This window comes from Gymnogyps californianus, chromosome 3 (genome assembly GCF_018139145.2).
Source record: "Gymnogyps californianus isolate 813 chromosome 3, ASM1813914v2, whole genome shotgun sequence".
In the NCBI taxonomy this organism is placed as follows: domain Eukaryota; kingdom Metazoa; phylum Chordata; class Aves; order Accipitriformes; family Cathartidae; genus Gymnogyps; species Gymnogyps californianus.
Window position 1 is genome coordinate 12,009,816 of NC_059473.1, and position 23,486 is coordinate 12,033,301.

Consider the following 23,486-nt stretch of genomic DNA (forward strand, 5'->3'; position numbering starts at 1 on the left):
GGAAAAAGTGAGCAACTGGAGACCACAGGATCTCTGAGATCTTGGGAGAGTTGCGCCTAGTACTATACTGAATGTTACTTTCCTCCCCTTCCACCAAATTCACCTGAGTGTTTTGCGCTTTACCTGTCAGCATTTATTCTGCCTCAGAATAAATGAGAAGGGGAAAAAAAGAAAAAACAAAGAAGCAGCTACAGGTTTCTTGTTGTTCCCTTGAAAAGTATCTGAGAACTACTCTTCTTTCATAAGGAGGTAATTTGTACCTCCTTTGCAGTTTGAAGGATAAACTGCCTATCAGGTAGAAATCTTTCTGAATAACCTGAACAGAAGCATTGCAGATACACAATGGATTTCAAAGGATACTGGACAGAGATGGGTTATTACATGTCATGCAGAAAAAGGATTCTGTATTTCTTAATACGTTTCCTATAAATATGTTTCATTAGAGCTTAAACCAGCTAGCTTGCCTGGCATGAGAGAGCAGACTATCACTGGGCATGTAAAACAATTAATTTTGGTTTTAAAAAGAGTGAGCGAGCTTGAACAATGATGGTGACAAACAGAAATGTTATTATTGGCTTTGGACTATTATGTGAATGTGTATTCTCCTTTTCTGCCAACTTAAAAGGCCATCACAAGCTCTTGTCTACAAGCAGCAAAACCAATGCCTATGTTTTCATGATTATCAGCAACACGGTGACTTTCATAAAGGTGAGAATGGCATATACATTAATATGACAGACTTAAGCTTATTTATTATCCTGTCCTGGTGCTATATACTTTCATCAGTTGCTAGGTAACTCAAAAACCATCCAAGGACAAGTTCAAAAAGCATCCTGTGGTCTGATATCAATTCTATGTCTGTTCACATAATCATGTATTGCCAGAGAAACACCTATCACGAAGACTGGAGTGCAGGAGTTTCATTTACTGAGATATTCTGGGTAGCCCAGTAGGCAGCTGTGAGACGGAGATCTGTGAGCTACCAAATCCCAGGCTGGCAACTAGTCAGCCTGCAGTAGCCACTCTGTAAAGCATGTGTCTAATGAACACAGGTTTCCAGACCCTGAAGACTGAAGAAAGGATGTGAGACCAAGCTGGATTCACCAAACACAACATACCTGTTATCTTTCAGTAGGTTAATGGTAACTGCAGTATCCAGAAACCCAGTGGATTCATGAGCCATCAACATGAGCCTCATCTGCAGTCTCGCAACAAACTGAAATGACCATGTGATAGGAAAAGCCTTTCTAAGAATGGTTTCCTGAAGGGAAGGGCATATGCTATCCTTCCAAAGAGTGAATGAGCAATGCCAATCCAGCACAGGAGCTATTTTCTTTTAACACTTAAAAACAACTATGGTCGAGGGTGATTATCTGTTTCCTCCTGTTCCCTAGTAAATAATTCTTCACCTCCCACATAAATGCAGTAGCATTCCTGCCCCCTCATTCTCACAAAGGCAATACAATCCATGATTGTGCAGAGACACATGACTTCAGCTTCTCTACTGCAGGACACAGTTGCCGACTCTGGAACTGATACCTGGATCTTATTTCCAATAAACTCAACATAATGCAGGGAAGATAAGAGATACTTAGACTGGCTGAGATTTCAGCCAGTTCAAGTTGGTATGTAAATTTTTTAATCAGCTAAAGCAATGATGGGCACTGATATGCATGCTATGCACTGGCCTGATACCACTTTTTGAGCCTGAACTTCTTTGTTCAATTTTTTTTCCACAAAGTCAACAACAAGTGGAAGAAATTTAAAGTCTCCATCACCTCTGTGAAAGGCAGAACCCGGTTATCCAAACCATGTCAAGAACAGTAACACATGTATGATGGTAACAAGTCCAACAAGGCTTCAGCTGGGCTTGACAGCACTGTAGCAGGTTGATGACTGAAAAGCTTAATTACAGCTTTGCAGTTTGTTTGTCAGACTCACCTAAATATAGCCAGCACACCATAGTCTTCAAGCCATTTGAGATGATTAACTGTGGGATAATTCCAGGCTTTCAGACTTTGCATTTTTAAGCTCTCTCTGATGACTCAGATTAGTTTAGAGGAGACATGGAAGGAAGACAGGAGAGAAGATACTCCTTTAGGAAGTGCAAGTAGATAATAATATTTGGAAACAAAACTTCCTCCCAACCCAGATACGGCAAATAGTGAGCTAATACTATGGGGCCAAGAGCTGGCTGGACCTTTATGGAGACCTAGACCCCGCCTTATCTCTGACAGATAACTGCCCCTTCCTCACCAATAGAGATGACATGGGCATCTCTGAGTGATCAGAAGGGCCTGCTCAAAGGGAAGATATTAAAGAGGCTTGGAAAGGGTTTGCTACTCCAGTTAACTGATTGCTCGGGGAAGCAGTGCAAGGCAAACATTTGAAAAAGATCAGACGAATATTGGAGATATTCAGAAGCTGTCTGGACACGGTGCTGGGCAACTGGCTCTAAATGACCTTGCTTGAGCAGGGGGGGTTGGACCAGATGACCTCCAGAGGTCCCTTAATGCCTATTTATTAGTCTTATGTTCTGTCTTCACTGATCATTGAGTTCTTGAACAAGTTCCACCCTGGACTACCCTCTTTATCCTGGGGATACCAGGCACGATGCTGATAACCACCAGATCAGAAGATGCTTTCTGGAATTTTCTGCCTAGTTTTACATGAAAGTTTTACACAGAATTATCTTGTACAACATACATCTCTGAACAAAGGAACTAGAAGGAGTTTGATTTTTGTGGTGTCAGGAGTGATCAGGGTAATTAATTGTGGATATGATTCCAGGAAAATCTAGAAATATATTAAGCTGTTAAAAGACCGTACAACTCCCTTAAAAGAAAGCCTTTTGCAATTCACATAGATGCATTAGCTTAAGTCTATTCTCAAATGAGACATGTCCAAGACTGCTGACTGCTAAAAATTCGTTGTTTTATTCTTCCCTTTCATTACCACAGACACTGCTGTTATAAATTAAGAAAACATACACACACACACACAAAAAAAAAAAAAAATCATGTGTGGGAAGTCAGATATCCCTCAGGCAAGAAACACCTTCCACCACTACTTGGGTAAAATGTTGGATTCAGGCTATGATGTTTCAACAGCAAACACAATTGCACTTATGGAAGTGTTCCTATAGCCACGATGCCAATGCTAGAAGGCTCATTGCAGCTGAACACTGAACGAAGCAATTTTGGTGTCCAGCCATACCCTAGGGATTTGATTTTTGGCTGTATACTTGGGAAAATATCAACCTTTCTTGCCCTACTTTTAAATTGGGAATTCAATTCTAGGAACTTCACTACTGTTATTCAACATCTAAGTGGTTTTTTTAATAGAGTAACAAAATTTCAAGTATCTGGAACCTGTATCTTGAGTAGGAATCTGTCACGTGTCAAATAATCTTTCAGGAGCAATTTCCACCTAATAAACTTGCTGATATATAGATGTTAATAACAGCATTTGTATTTTTTGTGTTCAGCAAATGTCATGAACACCATTAGCATGTGAAGGAAAAATGAGCTCCAAATACTCTGTCAAAGATTTGCAGAAGCATTTTTGGAGTCTTTTTCCTTAAACTCTAAAGTTCTAATATTAATGCTGTGTTTGTGTAGTCTAAAGATTAGCATTTCTGCTCCGCAGCCATCTCCTATGAAAACAACCAAGACAGGGAATGGAACATGTTGGGACACTTAGGTTCTGGTCAGAGCTGTAGCAGAGGCTTTCTGTGCACAGCGAACTTGGACAAAACACTGAATAAGATACGTTATTAAACCTCCCTTTACCTAAGTTTACCTCCACGAGACTATTCTTCCTACATTAGGGTGTGTGCCAAGTTCATGTTTGTATAGTACCTATACCTTTTGATGGGAGTTTCTTCAGAGTTGCTAAACATTGTCACTATTATTGAGTAATAAACAAGTTATTTGTGCCAACAGTCCAAGTCCTACCTGGGCACTATTTTGTACTGTGGTGTAAGGAGATTGTTTAATTTTCTTTTAAATGCCAGTACTTTTCTAAATTTCAAAAAGCATTCCAAGTGCTTTTGATCTAATGTTATTAGATCACCTTAGAGCAAAACAACTCAAGCAAAGAAAAAAGACTGTGCTTACAGAAAGCCTTCTAAATTGCAAGTGACCATGCAATATTTTAACATACGCAATCAGTGAAACTTTCCACTCTAGCTGTAATGTAATAAACCAGGACACTGCATCTGCTTTGGAGCCTTCCCTAATGGTCTCGTATCCTTCAAAATTCTGTAAAAAAATTAAAGCTTTCTGTACCAGAGAAGGTCAGCATAGAGCTCCATTTTCCCTCATGGCCCTAATGAATATAAAAATTTCAGTATTTGGACCTTTGCTGATCTCAGCTGTGCCTCAGTATCAGCGGCAGAGAAGTGGGCTGCAAGCAGGCAGGAACCAAAATATTCAGAAACTAACACCCTGCAGAAGAGCAGGAACTACCTGACTGTGTTCGCAACAGCACAGTCTTCTCAGCGAGTTCAATCCTACATCTTTTCTTAATCAATTCCAGCTTTCAGACAATCTAAAACTTAGTCTGGGGTAGACAAAAACTACAACAACCAAACCCAGCAGTAATATGTTATTTCAGCACAACGAAGACATGAAATAAAGCAGAGATGTATTTCCTTGGATGCAGACCTGTAAAAAAACCCTCTCAAACAATGAGCAATGGGGGCACAACCTCCATCAAGCAACCTGATAAAATCTCCTCCACAGATGTCTTTGCCTGGTAGTACCAGAATGCTTTACTTTGGCCACTTTGCTTTGACCCAAGGGCCAGACTCCACCAGAAATCAAATAACGTGCAATATTTTTCATACAGAAACTCCAGTGAACAGAATCAAACCCCATCTCAGAGCATTATAAAACTGCTATGCTTTGATTTCATATTTCCCTGGTTGTGGTTTTGCATATTAAGAATAATTTGTGAATTGTGCTTGTGGTCTTACTATGTTGTTTTGTTTTGCCGTGAGCGGACACAGATTAGATTTCTGGTCTCATACTCTTTACTCCGGGTGGTAAAACGACAGCAAGATCAGAGCCTGAGCAGACAAGGACATGTCAGCAACTTGGCTGACTAATTAAGCAATGAAATGATAGGTATGACGAATAGTTTCATTCAATTCTTAAAGTACAGCAGCTCCAATACAATGCAAAACAGATGATAATATGCATAAATTGGGCGAGATATGCTGGAAGGGAAGCCTTCTGTCCTCATCTTCCTACCCTTCAAAACAAGCAGTCGGCATGTATCAAATTCATTTTTAAGAAGGGCCCATTAACATATACTATTAAATGCTTATTTTGTTTAAAAAAGCACAAGTGGTACTAAGTGCTGAAACACTGGAGTTGAAATTCACACCGACAGAAGTTAGCTGTTGTAATCCTAAAATACCTACGCCTCACTTCGCCCTCTTCAACAGAGGTTAACTCATATTTTCCCTTGACAAACACAGATGTATGTGCATATATAAGTATGCTTAGTCTGGACATTCCTAATAAACAGTTAATCTGATTTAAAGTAGACTGCCTTTTTTTAGAATTACTTCAACATACCTATGGAATTGGACATATATAAATCCCAATACAAATAAACCGTATCCAGTACTAAGCTCTTAAAACCCAGATTTATGACAGAAATGTGGAGACAGACTCTTCAACAGGGGAAGGCTTAGCAGCATTACAATAGATCAAGACAAAGTATTGTTCAACATGATTTTCTTCTCGATGGCGTATCTAGCTGTCCTGTAACATTTGTTACTAGAAGACTCTTTTCTTTGAAACTGCAGTTGCTGTTACTGTTGTCATTAAACCCTTAAAGAAAAAAGTACAAGCTCCTACTGCTGCTCTCTCCGTATGAACCAGCAAGTGAATAGAGATGAGCCAACACTTTATTAAGTATAAGCAAAGCTTTTAAGATGGCCTGCAGAAATAAATAGGATGCCTACAATACACATAAAGGTACTGTTAATAACAAAGATGAAATTTTGGTACGAAAAACCTACCTTAGGAGAAGAAGAAAGCTCCCTCGATGCAGGAATAGCTGACATGTTCTCACTCATGCCTGTCTCTGTCTTTGGCAAGAGGTTTGGTGGTTCAGGAGCCTTTCTTTTAATCTTCTTTTCTGGTTCTTGCAGCGGAGCAACTTTAATTAAAGCAGGGCTTGATTTTGGTTCATAAAACGGATTTGATCTAATTAAAAGAAGGGAAACATTTCTTTGCTATCTCCTTGGAATTAAAACCGAAAATAAGACCTGTTTAGAGAAGCCAATGACTAAAATGCTTTTATTATCCCATGTAAGAATATGTTTTGCCTTTACATGCATTTAGATACTACTTTTTCATACGATTGAAAAGTGAGTTACAACAGTTAAAACTGCATTAGGTCAGAATTTCCATAAATTTTATAAAGTCCTGTAAATTACAGAAGTTTTATCAATTGCATAAAGCTAACTCTTCAATTATACTTAGCTATCTATCAAAGAGTGATTCGATTCACAGACAAGCTCAATACCAACACAAGCTCAATACCAACAAATCTGAGTGAAGTTGCTGGCTGTTTAATATTCTAATGAACAGAATTAAGAATACTTCATTAGAACAGAGTTAAGAATCAGGCCACTTTTACATGGATGCTTCAAAACAGCTTTAGAGGCCTCACTCTTTGCTATACAAGTCTGAAAATTTTGGCCTCCATAGGTACACAATCCACATCACGTGTATTTTAAACTCTGCAGCATACAGGCACCACACCATTTCAAGAACACTCTTTGGATAAGACAATAGTGTAAGAAAACCACAGCTGACTTGTGTATACCTCTCTACAGATACCAGTAGCCATCATCTGTCTATTTTGAAAGCGCTTTTTATAACTAAACCTTGTTTAAGAAACACAGTAAACATCTTCCACCAAGTGGATGCAGTCCAAAGAATTATTCTTAACTCTGGCGTTCACATTCCAACTCCGCATTTGTTCCATCCTAAATAAGTACTTCCACAGCATTTCCAAATTTTATCTATTAGTTTGATACATCAAATATCAATCAATGATACATCAAATAATGGCTTCTACTACGCACTTAGAAGAGCCAGCAATTTTGTATCCTGCTAAGGATACTTACGGGAACCTTCTTTCCACTGAATTATGTTACTCATAATCTTCGCTTTTCATATTTTGCAATCCAAAACTGGATGGTTAATTACGAAACTGATATGTTAATTCATTCCTTTCTAGTCCATACTTCCCCTGCAAGATATATTTATCATCTCTCAAACTGTGTTTATGTAACTAAGTCACTGCAATTCCCAAAGATCTATCTGCATACAGTTATATAAAGCGTAACTCATCACAACAAATAACGTCAATCCCTTGAATTCGACTCTAGATGGAAACAATAATGCGTACAGCATTAGACAAGAGCCTACCTAGCTAGATCCATTTACAAATTTCCACTCAGGATAAGAGTCATGAGCTAGTACACACTGTTTTTAAATAACTACAACAGCAAAATTTGGGCACAAGCGAAAAACTATTCATCCAGTTTCCTTTCACACAACAGCAAATCTCAGTTTTGTGTACTTTTAGTAGGAAAATATGTCTTTCAGTCTCATGGACTGATTTTAGAATTTATTTTAATCCAGTTTACCATCATCCTCTTTTCACTGAGAAAAAGCAAGCAATTAATAATCCACACCACAGAAAATAAGTCTACTTCTGAAAGGCAAAGCTTACTGAAGCACATAAGCGAAGACTGGGCATAAAACCTCCACACCTTTCTGAGAATCTGCCATTGCTTGTTATAGAGAAGAGATCTAAATCCAGATACTGAAGCAAAAGGAAAGACTAACACTAAAATAACTCATCTGCTGACTGAAGGCAACTTTCAGGTGTTCCCACTTTGCTGCCCATCAAGCACGAAGCCACCACAGTGCAATCAAAACTAAAGGCAACATCAAAATAATGAGTTAAATAGAAGCAGATGGGTGTTTTCCATGGAAGGCAGTGGAAAAAGGAGGGTATGCAGGCTGGAGTGGAGAATGCACCTAGCTGTCAGTAGCTCTAATTCTAATTTAGCTGACAGCCCAGCTCAGCTGTCTTCAGACACCAGAAAGTTCAAAGCAAGGTGAAAATGAAGATAAAAGAGATAAAGGCTGAAGAACAATGCATTCTACAGGAGAGCACAAGGTTTTCTTTAGTTCAAGAAGTTAGCTGTCTGAACAGCCAACACATACAGCATGTTTGACAGGAAAGTAATCTAGCTCTGTGTACTTGGAATTAGAAAGGTGTATTCATAAGGTGTTAAAATGAATTTGGTGCGAGAAAAAAAAAACCACCTCATCAATGAGAGTAAAAAAGTTTGGAAGAACCACCTTTTGAATTTTTATGCTCCAGAATTGTCTGTGCTGTGTGCGTAATGTTGAAGTATTGTACCCTACTGCATGCACCAGAAGGAAGTGCTATAAGGAGACAAGTGACTGCCTTTTTTTCCTGGAGAAGAACTTGCTTGAAAACCAGACTAAACCCTCACATTTTGGTCATAGTATGGGCAGACCACACACACACACTACTTTCCACCTTCCCCTCTGCACCACTTTTAATTGGTCTTGCAAATATTGAGAAAGATTTTTGAAAAATTGAGTTTAATACGGAAAAAAACCCCCAAAATGGTTCTTGCCCAAAGAGGCTATAAATTTTGAAGTCATGGGGGTCTGATAGATGTAGCAGAGTTTGGTCCAACAGCTTCCATGTGGCTATACAAGAAACTACGCATGGGAAAAGTCTGGCTGAAAAAAGCCTTAGTGAAAAATATTAAAGCACTTTTCTCTGAGGTCAGCTCCCACGCTTTTTACTTCTGTGAAGTTATTTAATTGATCCACACAATATGATTTGCCTAAAGAGATACTAGACTGTCCACCACAAAATTAAAAAAACCAAACCTGACAAACTACCTGGTATTAAGCTGTCACTGGCAGTGTGGTGGTTTGTGGCTTCTTGTGCAACAGGCAGCTTTCCACAGATGGCAACTCAATAGTCTTTCCAATTAGACAGCATTATTCTAAGCCATGCAATGATTAACAAGATAAGAAGCCACAGAGCCAAATAATACCTGAAAGCAAGTTTTATTCTGACCAATTTAAAAATTATTTTGATCAGCATTACTGGTTAACTGAAAAAAAATCAACATTTTATTGAGGAGGAAAAACAAAGCTGTCAGTGTTGTAGGGTTAAAAGATCAGGCAATATTACCACAATCAGAAGTACTAAGGTTGAAAGCATTATACTTTAAGTAGTTGTGAGCAATGCTTTTTTCAAATAATTAAACTTAACTTAGCAAGGTGTGCTGTCCTTTATTAACAGGTAGCCACCTACCATTTTGATTTTAATGTATAAAATTCAAAAAGGCAAAAGCAGAATTTTACACTAACGTTCAAATGCCCAAACTAACAAAAGGAAAATGTGTTCCTTATCTCTAGCTAGGTATGAGAATTTAGCCAGAGGAAGTATGTTTTGAGAGCATAGTTTTACAGCAGAATAACTGTACTGGATCATCTAAGTCCCTCTGTACCACGCAACGCCTCATTATGCTTATGCTTGTGACTATGTTTTGCTTATGTGTGTTGTGAAATCTTATGTTATCTTCACAACCATTAGTGAAATATGTTTCAATTAAGCCAATTACCCAAGGTAAATCCTTCACAGAGGCGCAGTAAGGGTAAGTACCTTTTCCAAGATTACAACGAGAGTCTGTTACAAAACTGGCGTCAGAGCTTACACAAAGTGCCCCAAGAGCTGAACTTTGAGTCCAGAATAAGAAGCAGGGATCTGCCAGAGTAGAGTGGGGCAAGGGTCCTGATGCTAACTCATGTGTCCATGTTCCCACGACACATCATCGCATTTCACACAAAATACAAGAGGAAAATGCCAAGTGGTGCATTAAGTGAAATCCAATGAAACATTTAAGACGCAGGGATAAAAATACATTGTATTTCCTGAGTGACACTAAATGTCTTTCAGGAGCCTTCTGTTTCTCATGCCTTCCATCTATCAGGTTCAAAACCACTCCTGGGGAAAGCACTAGACCAGCGGTAGTCAAAAATGATTAAAAACTACCCAAAACAAAACAAAAAAAATCAAAAGACAAGATGTCGGGAGAGAGGTTGAAAATAATATGCACAGTTTTCTAATGCTGTGATATGGCCCAGTTGTTCAGCCTTGTCTTGAATACACTGCTCAGGCCAAGTCAACACATCTTAAAATAGATACATAGCAGAAGAAATAACAGGGTCCAGAGACGTGCGGTGAAAATGATTAGAGAGATGAAGAGACTTCTGTATGAAGAGAGAGTGAAAAAGTTAGCACCATTTAACTCAGACAAGTGACAAGTAATGGTGAACATGCTAGAGATATACAACACAGCAACTGTTTATGGCACATAAATCCAATACTACTAATTGTTGTTTTGATAAGCCAGCAGAAGAGATAGTGTATGGGATTGGAAAGGTAACTTATTTACAATCAATAAAAGGAAATACATTTCATATAAGATCTTGGTTTTTTGTGGAACTCTGCCACAAATTGACACTGAAACCTAGACTTTAACGGGATTTGGAAGAAGATTAGCCACTTATGTAGATAATAAAAGCACAATATTCACATTAGATAAGAAACAATACACATCTGGACATAAACCCTCATGATTTAGGGCACACATAAACTACCAGCTGGCACTGCCTATAAAATCTTTCCTTTGGTGCTCACCGTACCATACCTTAGCAGAAACTTTCTACTGAAAAATTTGAAAATTAATGACATGAGGTAAGGCATAATAGTGATACCAACTCACACCTACAAGCACAAGTCCTCTGTTCCTAGACTAGAGTTTTATTATTACACTTATTCCTCCAGAGTGTTTCAGTATAAAGATTGAAATGTTATCCTTGACACACTTCTACCCAATACATTTAACAAATGGTCTCCACGTCTTTTTCAATGACATAGCGCTCCTGTAACCTGGGACGAAAATGTGGAGAGGAAGCTACTTTGGGGGTCAGGACACAAAAAACTTATGTAAAAGACGTAAAAAACTATTTTACACTGCTTTTTGAGTTCTTATCCTTCCATCTTTCCATAGGACATTGCTTTTATAACGAAAACACAGATCAGATTTACGTTCAAGTAGATTCCAGCTATGGGGAGTTTATCCTTAAAAAAAAAAAAAAAAAGGAACAAAGCAAATGGGGTCATTAAAATAAGAAGGCGGCTGTTGTAAACAAAGGGCTAGAGAAATCTACAGTCTAGTACACAGAAAAAACAAGGCTGCCTGTCACAACACTGCTGCAAACCCATTGGGCACAGATTTGCTTAGGGTGGAAACGTGAGTATAAATATAAAACAGAGAAAATTCTTCACTTGCCCATCCATGTAGCTTTTGCTCTTTCTGCTCTTCTCCTCCGTCTTTTCTGTCCTCTATACCCATATCTTCGCAGGTGTAAAGTATACATTTTTTTTTCTCCCTGCGGATTCTGGTGATCAGTGAATGATCAGGGATGCCTGGTGTGACCGTCAACAGCGTGATCACACTGTGCTCTGAAGACACAGCAGCCAGTGCTGTTTGTTCAGGCAGTGCCCTGATGAATGGAGCTGGCAGAGACATCATTCCCCAATGCCCATTTTTTTTTTTTTTTTCCACAGAACAACCAACAACAACAAGAAATCCATGGCCACAGAGCTTTAAAAGGAAAAACCCTGGAGGGTCCTTTATACATTTCTACTAGAGTGCATGGGAATCCTTCAATTTCCTGGAATACAGCTATAAACAGAGAAATGTAAAGATGACGATATGACACCTGTATTAATATTAAATATGAAAGCAATGCAAATGTCGTGCCATGATAAATCTCATTAAATAATGTGAAACTAAATGTTAATTACAGTTGTTGTCTGTAAAATTGCTCGCATGTAATCACCATAAACTGTCTCATGAGTGGTGTGGTTGGTGACTAATGACCACAAACAAGGAGTAAATATATACCTTCAAACCTCCCAAGCTGCACAGCTATTGCAAAAAGTTCTCACTCCTTGTTAGATTTCTATACTATAATACAAGGCAGTCAGTGTGAGTTTATAAAAGTTGTATGTGTGGTTATGATAAAAGAAACAACCTAAGAAAGTGCATATGGCGTTATCTTTCCCATACAGAGATTAAGTTTTATGAGACTCTCAAAAATGTGCTATGCAGACTGCAAAACGCTCTTCCTTTTTACATACTGCACCAATATAAAACAAACTCTCCATTATCATTAACAAAAATTATTATTTTATGTAGTAAAAATAATGGCAAAAAGGGCAGGAAGGACCAAGCTCTGCTGCTCCTTAATTTTTGGCCCAATTTGCAATTGTCAGGGCATGAAGTGCCAAAAAGGTACACAGACTTGTTCCCTATCAAGTAATTTGCTATCAACGAGGCAAAGAAAAGTCTCCTAACTGATCATGTTCAGCTGAATATCATGACTTGGGGGTATGGTATTTCCTGCTGCTGAGCTGCCTAAGGATCAGTCTGTCCTAAGGAGGTGATTAAGGATCACGATGGTTGAACCCAATACAGCTCAAGATTAAGCCAGGGATCCCACTAATGCTTCCAAAGCTGCTGAAAGATGAAGAATCATACTTACTCATCTAGCTCTTCCTCTTCAGCTTTAGAGGTATCTGCATACAGGTATTTGCTCATATCCACTGGTCTGACGTTTTTCCTTTTTGCAGGTTGTGGAGGAGAATCTCTTACTGTTACAAAGGTTTCAGGCTCAGTATCTGGCTCATCAAATGGGTTCAAGCACTCTGGGGCATCTTCATCCTTGAAGGGATTGTAATTGTCAGCATAGAAACTTTCTTCTGGCTTTGCAGATGAAGCTATTTCAGTGTCCGGTTCTAGCAAATAGCAAAAAAATCATTAAACAGATTTAACATAGAAAAAATTTGAAACCATTTTATCAGATCTTTAAATTTTGAAGGCTTAGGAAAAGGTCTGCTTCTTAACTCTCAATACATAAAGTCCTAGCCTTAGATGAATTTTCACGCTTTATTTATTTAGAGTAACCTTGTTTATTCAAAAATAGGTCTTTCAAAAGGTCATTTCATCTAGACTATATTGACTAGGTTTCATTTTCTCACTTACTAAAGCTCTTTCAACCTAATTAGTTATTAGTTTCTTATTTGTCATATAAATGGTATCGCAACAGATTTTAAAACATTTTCCCAAGCTATTAGCCAATTTGTATCCTAACAAAGTGTTCTTAATTATTTATCTGAGCTTTTAATAAAGAAAAAATATCCTGTATTTTATAATAAAATTGCTTTTACTGGATATTAAAAATGGTGATAGTAAGTAGGTGGTCTTTTCATTTCTTCAAATGACTGAACTAAAAATCAGTTATTAGGTATGACCAGTAATTACATTTCAAAACATACATATTTTCACTGCTAACTGCTCCTGGTAACAATACATAGTCTCACAGTAAAAATGAATTTAAATTAACCCTAAAGAGACAGATAATCAAATTACTCATCTATTATTTGGGCTGTACAACAAAAACTTATTAGCAACCTGGAGCTGCGTGCAGTTCTTTAGAGTAACAGACACTACAGAGAGAACATTACACAAAAGTAAATGTCTGCTGCATATTGAATAATACAAATCCCCATACAGCAATACAACATTTCTCACAAAGACACTTAGTAATGTTAATCTTACTCTTCCTGCACCATTGAATGATCAGAAGCTCAGTTCAATATTGGATACGATGTACTTTCAAAATCTATGCAAATAGGAACTTCAATGTAGTGTTATCAAAACTTGATTTTCAATAACCACTCCCACATTATTCTTAACAAAAAGTGTTTCTTTTTCAGATGTATGGTTACTAAATTGAATAAAACATACCTTTTAGCTTTAAAAGAAAAACTAAATATTATTTGTAGCAAGGCTCTGAAAAAGAAAAAGATGGAGTTCCAAGTGTGTTTGTCACTAAATACTTGGGAAGACAAAATCACTAGTCATACAACCGTACAAAGGGAAGGGGCAGTGAAAGAAACAGCACTGTAGTTGCTTGGTCTTGGATGGATGATGTACCGAAGTTGCTAATCCTGGTGAATTGCTAGAAAATGTAAGTGTTCTCTACTCTGCCAGTAAACTTCCAGTTCTCCCTGTCTCCAGCCATTAGCACAGCCCAAGGTGATAGAAAGCCCTACCCCACGTCATGTGACTGACCATAATCTACAGTTTGAACAAGAGCCACTCCTAGTTGGACAGGAATATGGTCCCCAGATGCAGGTAGCAGCTTCGCCTATCTACGCATTGGACTAAGACCAGGGCAAAGTCTTGGAGCAGGAAAGGCTTTAGTCCTTCTCAGGACAATTGGGACCTACCAGGGACTGGAAAGATTTCATTTTAGGAAGAACCTCACATTTCTAGTGCTCTTCTTCTTCTTCTTGGTTCCTCACATTTGAACCTCAAAGACCAGGTTATCATATTGTCTTCTATGCTATTTCTAAGGGTCTGTTTCTGAAGTGATGGATTATTTGCTCTATGGTCAGAAAGTAGAAACCAAACAGGTTTGGCTGGAATAACAGAAAAAAATAAGCAAAATCTCGCTTAAGCCCAGTGTGGACACTCAGGAGATAAATCACTCATCTGAGATTGAGGGTGAGCTCAGCTGGGCGAAAAAAAATAAAATTGTACTTTGCCAGACAATACTGCAGGTTTTAACTGGACAGACTTAAGACTATGCACAGTGCTTGTGCCCGTGGGATTTCCCTACAGTGATTATTCAGACAATTACTTTTAAAAAATTATTTAATTCCAGGTGAGGTTTGCAGTTTCTTATTCCCTCAGCAACGTGGTCCAACTTAGCATTAAAGAAGCAACATATACAGTACTTACACCTATCTCTTATGGATCTCAGAAGTTCTTATATTTAACTTCAAATTCAGAATACAGCTATCCTGTTTCAAGTCAAAAACTGGAGTCAAAAAGGAGACTGAGAAGTGTAAATCAGACACTACACTGAAATGGAATGAGACGAAGGTAAAGTGAGATCACAGCAAGTTATTATTATGCTTAATGTTCAGTCTTTACACTACCAAAAGGTGTTCTAAAAAGAACTAATTAATCAAAATCCTTGTGACTAACAGTAAAAAAACAAATAATCAGGTTTGCAATAATAGTCTGAGCTAAACCTAAAAAAGAGGTTCTGTTACTGTTTAAACTGGTTAAGCCTCACCTGAATGTCATAAAGCAACATTTCACCTGTGTCTTAGGAGATGGGCATATAGACAAACTACTGCAGGATAAATCAGGGTGTGCATTTGCAGTATGTCAGCTGTAGTGTATGTGTTTGCTCCTATCCCAGATTAAATACAACACGCTTATCTCTTAATAAAAGGGAATAAACTACTGGGCACTGATCCTGGGAGAAAGGGTAGTTACTGCACAGTAGGTGATGCATATTAAGCTCACACCCTAGTTTATCTGTGGTTATTTGTTCATAAGCCCGCATCCTTATAAGAAAGACATTTCAGAGAAAGCCACAATAAAATAATATTGAAGGTCTGCAGTTTAACTGACAAGGGAAAAGAAATAATTCAAGGCAGAAATTCTTAAAAACACAAATATGATCAAATGAAGCAAGAATCCTTTGACAGTATTACAGATGAAATACATCAGAGCAGAGCCCAACATTTTAAACGTATTTAGTAAACTAAAACTGGATAAGAGGTTCTACATTGGCTTACTTACATCCCTCTAGTGTCGAGTGCAGATGGTCATGGCAAGCAAGAGTCTCACCCTGCTTGCCCTGAGATGTCCTCAGTGTGGGTATCTGCAGCTGAGCTAGACCTCTTTACAGTCAAAAGCTTACAGGTATATGTTGAAACTGTTAATGTCTAAAATCAGTTGAGCCAAATCCCACCCTTACTGCATAGATATGCGTGACTTGAAGCTCATGGTAGTCAGAATACTACTACTCAAACGTTACCCACACATTTAGTGATTTGATGAACTAGGCCAAGCAGAAATGCTTTTGAGATCTGCCCTCAAAAGATAGTTTCATATAAAAAGCAGAAGTAACCTAATGAAATGCAGAAAAATGACTGATGTATGTCCTGTTCAAATTGTGCAACTTATTGATGACTTTTTAACCAAAATTTTTGCTACTTTAAACTTTGCTCAAATCTTAAAATATTTTATCATGGGAGTGCACAACTACGAATACCTGCTTCTGCAACTCCATATGATGGATCACTGCACCTGCACATGAATCTGTTGATAAATACACACCATCGTATCTGAGCAAAGCTTGCTGATAACTCACAAGCAGTATTCAAACAAATATTACTAGAAGGAATGTCAATAATATTTCCTGAAGTTAAAAACATTCAGGGAAACAATCGCTTAAAACTATACTGTAAGCTTTTATTTTTAATTTGCTTTTAAGTGTCTCCTGGAAACAACGAGTCAAATGCTTGTTTAAATCTGATAAATTTTAAGGGGCAATGCAAATGGTTTTTGGAATTCTTTCCATTTCAACACTATGGATCAAGTGCTGTAACCCTAACTAGGACAAAATTCTTTCTCTTGTTCACTGGCTCAACAGTAACCATAGGTTTGGCCTTACACACGCAGCATTGCAGATCAGTGCTCAGAGACCTCTGGCTTATTATTAACTGTGTAGGATTTCACAAAATCCTACACACAGGCTAAAATTGAAAATGATATTTTTAGAAGCTCTTTTAAGACACTTTTATAGGCAGAATTTTGTAGGGGCTCAGCTAGAACCCACTTAACTTGGCTACTCATTAGCACTCCTCTTGCCATCCAGGATACTATTTTTTTCCCCCCCCTCTGCTTCCTGCAATGTCCCCACAGGAGGGAGGGTCCCCACAAGGGTCCCCACCTGAACCCAACCAGGCTATCTCCCATGGGGTCTCTGAAACCCTTTAGGACTAGCTTTTATGTCAAGTGTTGGTCATCACTTCATGAGCCTCTCTATAACAAATTAAATTGCTAGGACAGTGACTCAACAACACTGCTCTTAAAGCCACAGGCACTGTTATCTTCTCTGTAACAAAGACACTCATATTTTCTCAAGGACCTAATGATGTTGGGAAGTGCATTTCGGGGGGCTGAACATACAACAGCTTACAGAGGGCTTATTTCCCTCTTCAAGCTGAATTTACACTAAGGAGTCAACACAGATTCCCTTGCTTCCCCCTAATCATTAATCACAGCTGAAAACACAGGACTCCAGTCTCTACTGGAACTAATTTTTTTAATTGCAGTTCTCTACACTGATATTAAAAAAAAAAAAAAGAAAAAGACGCTTGCAGTTTGGCACTCCAAGGGTCAAACACACAATAATTTTGCATGGTTAAGTAATAAAGCCACAGGGGTAGGAGTGACAAGAGGAGAGGTAGAAGCATTACTACAGCAGAAGCACCAGCTGCTCTTGTGCCAGATTCTGGAAACATTACTTGCCCTAACTCCACTGAGAAAGACTGCTCGTGATAGTAATCACTCTGGCACTACCTACCTGCACAATCAGCCTTCTAGTTCCCAGAGGATCTTCAAAAATCACCCCACTCTTCAACCCGCTTGCCTTTTGTAACACAAACATATTGTGACACATCCCTTAAAACCAAATAAAACCCCCACCAAACATTACACATACCACTTTCCCCTTGGCAGAGGATGAAAGAACAAGCCACATGTGAAAGATAGTTATGCCATTTACTGCACTACTGGCAGGCACACAGTCACGATGGTGATGCGAGCAGTGTAACAAACAGCACAGAATAAAAATGTAACTTCCCAGTACTTCTAGAAAGCATAATGACTGGCATCCCTATAAATCACTGATGATTTTCTATTACTGTTATTAATACTCACACCAGCAACACATCACGTTTCATTAAGAAATATAAGCAGAAGGGACAGAGTAATCGTCTTCCTCTATATTGGTTTTTGTACTGCTCTCCTTAGGACTATCCTAGAATATTCTGGGGTTTGGTACTGCATTGTAGCATTGTTTTTGTTTGCAGTGTAACACATGCTGCAGGGAGCTCAGAAGTCTACACACAAGGTAAAGAAACACATTGGTAAAGTAAATGCTGTTTTAAATGAAAGGGGGAGGCAGTGCCAGCAAATAGTTACCCTTATGTCTCAGATGTGCTGCAGGCAACTTGTATTGGTCATATGCAACTTCAAAATTTGCATTCCCCACCTAATTAAAAAAAAATCTGGAGCGCTGAAAGTGTGTTGTTGTTTTCTGTTTGCATTTGTTGTATACGTTAACTTCCCCAAGTAAAATATTTTGCACAAAAATTAACTGATTTTAGAGTTCTGTTGTAACATGACTAAAAGACAATCCAAAAGGCAGTCCTCATATGATCATCTACATATCATCTAGTATAAAGCTGTAGAGATATACTGTTCAAAGGGATTGTTTTTGATTTTCCAGATTTCTAATGTCTAGCTGACCTACTAGATACAGAGGGAATAAGCCTCAATTTGACATGCCAACCAAGAAACATAGCTGAAGATTTTTTTGAGGTGAGTTGTTCATATGCACATTCACTCCACTGTGCATATAAGATAATTTACACTAAGGACTTTTTAAACCACAACAGCATCAAGAGACAGCTTGCTGATGACACTCTGCCACGCACCGCACCCACAGTGTGCACATGGATGCTGGGAGAACTCACGCCTTTAGTTTCTCTCCATCCTGCATTCCCAGGGTTAGGTGATCAGGGGATTAGGAAGATAGAGGGAAAGCAGCTGGTTTGCGAACAGGCACAAGAAAGATCTGTCTAGGAAACAAGCATCTACTGGCAAGTAATCCTCCTTTCTCTTTGAGTGACTGTCAATACGTACATATTCATACCCTGGGTGACTCTAAGCACTCTTTCACTAAGCACACAGGTTACAGGCTTGATAGGAATATCCCTGGGATATCTCTGCCAAGTGGCACATCATGCCTTCTAGTGTCTGATGGGAAAGTACTCAGGAAAGGAGGCTCCAGATGGCTGCTCTGCACATCTTGGGGAAATTAAGTAACAAATTCTACGGAAAGACTGTGAACTTTCACAAAGTCTAAATTCAAGATTTTGCCTTGTCCAGATAAAAAAAGCAGACTAACATGTAGCAAATAGAAAAATACTTTCATCCCCGCACACATAAAAGGTTAATCTCTTGCCTTAAGCAGATCACAAGACAAGCGAAGCAGGTAATGTGACTCTTTAAGCCTGTAGGAGAAAGTCTGCCTTAAACTCCTGAACCTCTGTCATGCTCCCAAGCTCCTGGGGTGGCCACCAAAAAGGTCACATTCACTTAAGGATGCAAAAGCAAACAAGCAGGCATAGTCTCAAAGAGCTTCCTAAAAAGAGATGGCAGCAATGAAAATTCCACTGAGGTCTCAAAGTAGAAGAAATGTCCTAAACCATGAGGCAATATACCTGCAAACAGGGCATGGGAAACAAACAGGGCAGCCTTTTGCGATAGGGCAACAGGGTGAGAACAGCTGCAATACTGTGTAGCTTCAAAATGTAGTCCAAAACAAAGGGAAATCTCCCCAAAACGGTAAGGTCTAGGTGCTCCCCATGTAGAGACACTGATCCAATTAGCCATAGACATACATAGCAGATTCCTGCTGTTGCTGAAGATCAGAACTGTCTTATCTAATTTTCTCAGCACCGTTTTTTCCCCCTCAACTTTCTGTGGAGGAAGACAACTAGAGGAAAGTCACACGTCAAGAAGGCCAAGCAAGGGAAGATGAACACAACCAGTGCCCATTACAGGGACAAGACAGCTCTGGGGTGGAAGAGCCAGCACTTCTCAGAGATGTCTGAGGTGACTAGAAGAATCCCTGGGGAGCCACTAATCATAAAGTAAAAGCCTTAAAAATGCCACACCAGATATCCCACTCTTGGTTTGATAGTCTGAAACGCCTCAGATCTTCCACTTGGTTCAGTGTTCCAGGAAGACATACTGCTGTCAAATGAACCTGACAGAAGCTCCATTCCTCCCAAATAAAAAACACCTTATGACACAATAGGAAGAATCCAGTGACACCCTGTTTATCAAAATCACTGTCATGTTGTCGGACGTTGACTGCTGCATGATGGCGACAATGTGTGGGAGAAATATTTGGTACACACACACCCAACAACTCAGCATTGCTGCCTACAGCTGTGCAGATGGGACTTCTTTGGGGACCCAACAGTCTGAGCCCTGAGACCATCCAAGTACACAGAACAGACCCAGAGGAACGGAGAAGTGTCCATGAGTGTGACTGAAGATGGCAGTAAAGGCTAGATGCCACCAAAGGGACCAGAATCAACTGAAAAAACATGCCCCACATATATTGGGAGTCTTTTGGAACATAAGCAGGCTGGGTCTTGGATGTAGGCTGCTCATAGGGAACTTGACATGAGGTGTCAAGCTACTCCAGCACTAAGAAACAACACCAGTTTACATCTCCCCGTCCCCAAGATGAGAAGGAACCGACTCTTAGTCCCCATATTTTGTGGTCAGAATATCTGCTGCTTTCTCCCAGAGCAGGTTCTCTCTGGAAAGGAAAGAAAAGCTGGGTTTGGAAGACAGCAGTTTAGGTAGGATGGGACTTGCACAGCTTTCTCCAGGGAGAAGCGAGCTCTTCTTTCTAGAGTGGAGAAGGAAGAAAGGAATATAGGCTGAGTCTCTTAGAGCAAGTTGTGTATGGACAACTAGATGGATGAGAATAGGTGTTTTATATCCCTAGTTATTCTGCCTCCTTCCATGATCCTAGGGGAATTCACAGCCAAGGAACAGATAGGAAACAAAGCCAAAGATCCAGACACCAGAACCTAATCCATATATATTGGTATCTACAAAGCTGAAACAACTCACTTCTGCAGCTCTAGAAACACCTGACAACTTTATAGGAGGGAGAAGGGGCCCGGGACAGTGGCTTTATGGCTTCAGTGGCCACATACAGAAGATAGTGCAATGTCCCTGTTTGAGAAATACAAGCTGTGAGACTACACCACAGCCGAAGTATGACAGGACTTTGATCACCACCCACATTGGCCTCTGTGGACTCCGAAGGCAGAAAAGCTGTGTTGTGAGTAAAAGTTCACCCTGTCCAGAGAAAGAGAGTAACCACAGGTGGAAACTGCAGCTCAGAAATGCATCCTCATTAGACCTGGCATTAGAAATCCCATGGCTGTACCCTGGGCTGCTCCTGCTCAGTGTGGTTCTTCTCCACCGCCATTACAGAGTGGCTCCTGGGGTTTGGTCAAAGGAGGCAAATGCTCCTTGGTATTTTCTGTGGGAAGAAAAGTCTTGGAGCTTTGAACAGGAAAGGTTGAGTACAGCTTCAAATTAGGAATTAACTATGGATTGGCATTTTGACCAGCTGCAAACTAAGAAAGTCATACACCCTTTTTTTTTTTTTTTGGATGGCAGTAGATGGAAGCCTGCATATCTGGACATGGAGTTGAGGACCGCAGAGATGCCTGCTGTCTTGGTGCTCCTTTCTGGCCTTATGGCCAAAGTCTTATCAGATCAAAAGTTTACAGGGGTTGTATTTCTCACTCAAACAGAACAAGAATGGGCATGACGGTCTGGAAAGGAGATTAACACCTACCACGTGGTGCAAGGCGTGATGCCAGAAGGCTTAACTGAGGAAGCCATAAAAGAAAAAAAAGAAGAATGAAAGAGATACAATTAAATTATAATAATGAAGATTAGTGTTAACCAAGAGTAGCTGTGATGCAGTGAAGATTGCAGTGAAGGAAGTTCTGATATAAACCACCATCCACATGGAACAGAGGCAGTTGACAGTATGTGTTGCTCATTTATACCACATGAGGTGAGTACTAGTAAACACACCTGACAGATCTAAAAGTCTCTGGTTCAACTCTTAGCTGGTAGCCCCCGGTGGCAAATACACATAAGGATGTGACTCAAAGGATAAATCCATTTTCCAGTGGCAAGTGGATCACTGCTATTGCCACCTCAGTACTGCATGCAATAATTGTATTTAATCAAAATAACATTTTTCATTTGTAGCCCTACCAAAAAAAAAAAAAAATCATGTTTTATTAAGCATCTGCAATTAGCAATGAATTATGTAAAACAAATCTATTACCTTCTACATCAGGATCTCCAAATGGATTTAATTCTGCTGTGTCAGGATCACCAAAAGGGTTCGTACTAGAGTCGGCCAGGTCTTGCTCCTCTTCGTCCAGAAAATTAAGCTTATTGATAAGCTCTACAATCAAGTTGGAATATTGTTTTAATATAGATACAAACTGTTCATCTAACATATTTCAAGCTCAAAAAAACCCCAGTATCAACAGTCCCTCGAAACACTGCACCGAGGTATGGCACGAACTGCACAACTAAGCTAATGCACTTCAGTAAGTACACCAACAAAGGAGGAAAAAAAAAAAAGTGAAATGAATGAAACTTCTGTTCACTGATCAGAACATTATGTTACAAAATGACTCCTAAAAAAGCCTTCTATTATCTTCATTAAATAAAAGTTGCAGAACATATAACAAGCTAAATACAGTGATTTCTTTTTGGTTGTTCACATACATGTTAACTATCGGCAGGAAATTTTAATTTTTGGATGTAACATGCACATAAGATCAGAGGGGACATTTTGTCATGTTAGAGAGGTCAAGTATTACTGACTGCACAACTAATGTTTTAGGCTTGGGGTCTGGGTTTTGGTTTGCGTTTTTTTGTGATTTTTTTTTCTTTTTTGTTCATTATCAGATGACAACGGAGCTGTAGAGGAGATAGGCTCTTTCTCTATCGTGTTGTTACCTGTTGGATGCGCTACAAATTACTGAGAGTCATGCTGGGTGGAAGCACAGAGATAAAACTGACAGCTGAATACAAGCAGGAGTCAAGAGGTAACAGGTCACAGTAAATACAGACAATCAGAAACAGAAAGAAAGGAGGAAAGCTCATAGACCTTCAGAGGAACTGGCTGATTTAGCTGAAGGCATATTTGCTCGCTTTATGCCGTCATCTTGATCTTCATCTAAGCTGCTCAGAGCATTCAACTGGTTTACAATTTCTGTAAATAGAAGCCAGTCAAGACAAACGTAAGGCAAGGGCATTTAATGAAACAGAGGTGGAACGAACACTGTTACTGGAAAGAGAGTGAGGGGGAGAGAGAGGGTAAAAGAGAAGACACTTAGAGTTAATTAAAAGAATACATTTAGAACAAGTCCTTACAATGATATACCTACAGCAAAGCACCTGTGTAGGTGCTTCAGTGATAATTTAACAAGAAACCCAGTTAACAGACATAAACAAAACCTTGCTGGATTCCTGGTGTCAGCAACAGTAATTAGTTTTATGAGGATGAGTATGCACATCAGTTCAAAACTTAGATATACTAGATGTA

The 23,486-nt window shown here is 39.2% G+C and overlaps 1 protein-coding gene across 5 annotated transcripts in view; it reads right to left on the reverse strand.

The window, feature by feature from the left end:
• EHBP1 (EH domain binding protein 1) overlaps window positions 1–23,486 on the reverse strand; it is a 229,139-nt gene that overhangs the window by 108,575 nt on the left and 97,078 nt on the right. For 4 of the 5 annotated variants that reach the window (XM_050894523.1, XM_050894522.1, XM_050894521.1 and 1 more), the window contains exons 8-10: window positions 22,212–22,334; window positions 12,702–12,954; window positions 6,035–6,221 (exon numbers count right to left, since the gene is read on the reverse strand). In XM_050894523.1, the coding sequence (XP_050750480.1) occupies window positions 6,035–6,221; window positions 12,702–12,954; window positions 22,212–22,334 (563 nt within the window). Of the gene's footprint in view, window positions 1–6,034; window positions 6,222–12,701; window positions 12,955–22,211; window positions 22,335–23,048; window positions 23,154–23,486 lie in introns of all 5 variants that reach the window. The other variant, XM_050894519.1, reaches the window with a different exon arrangement.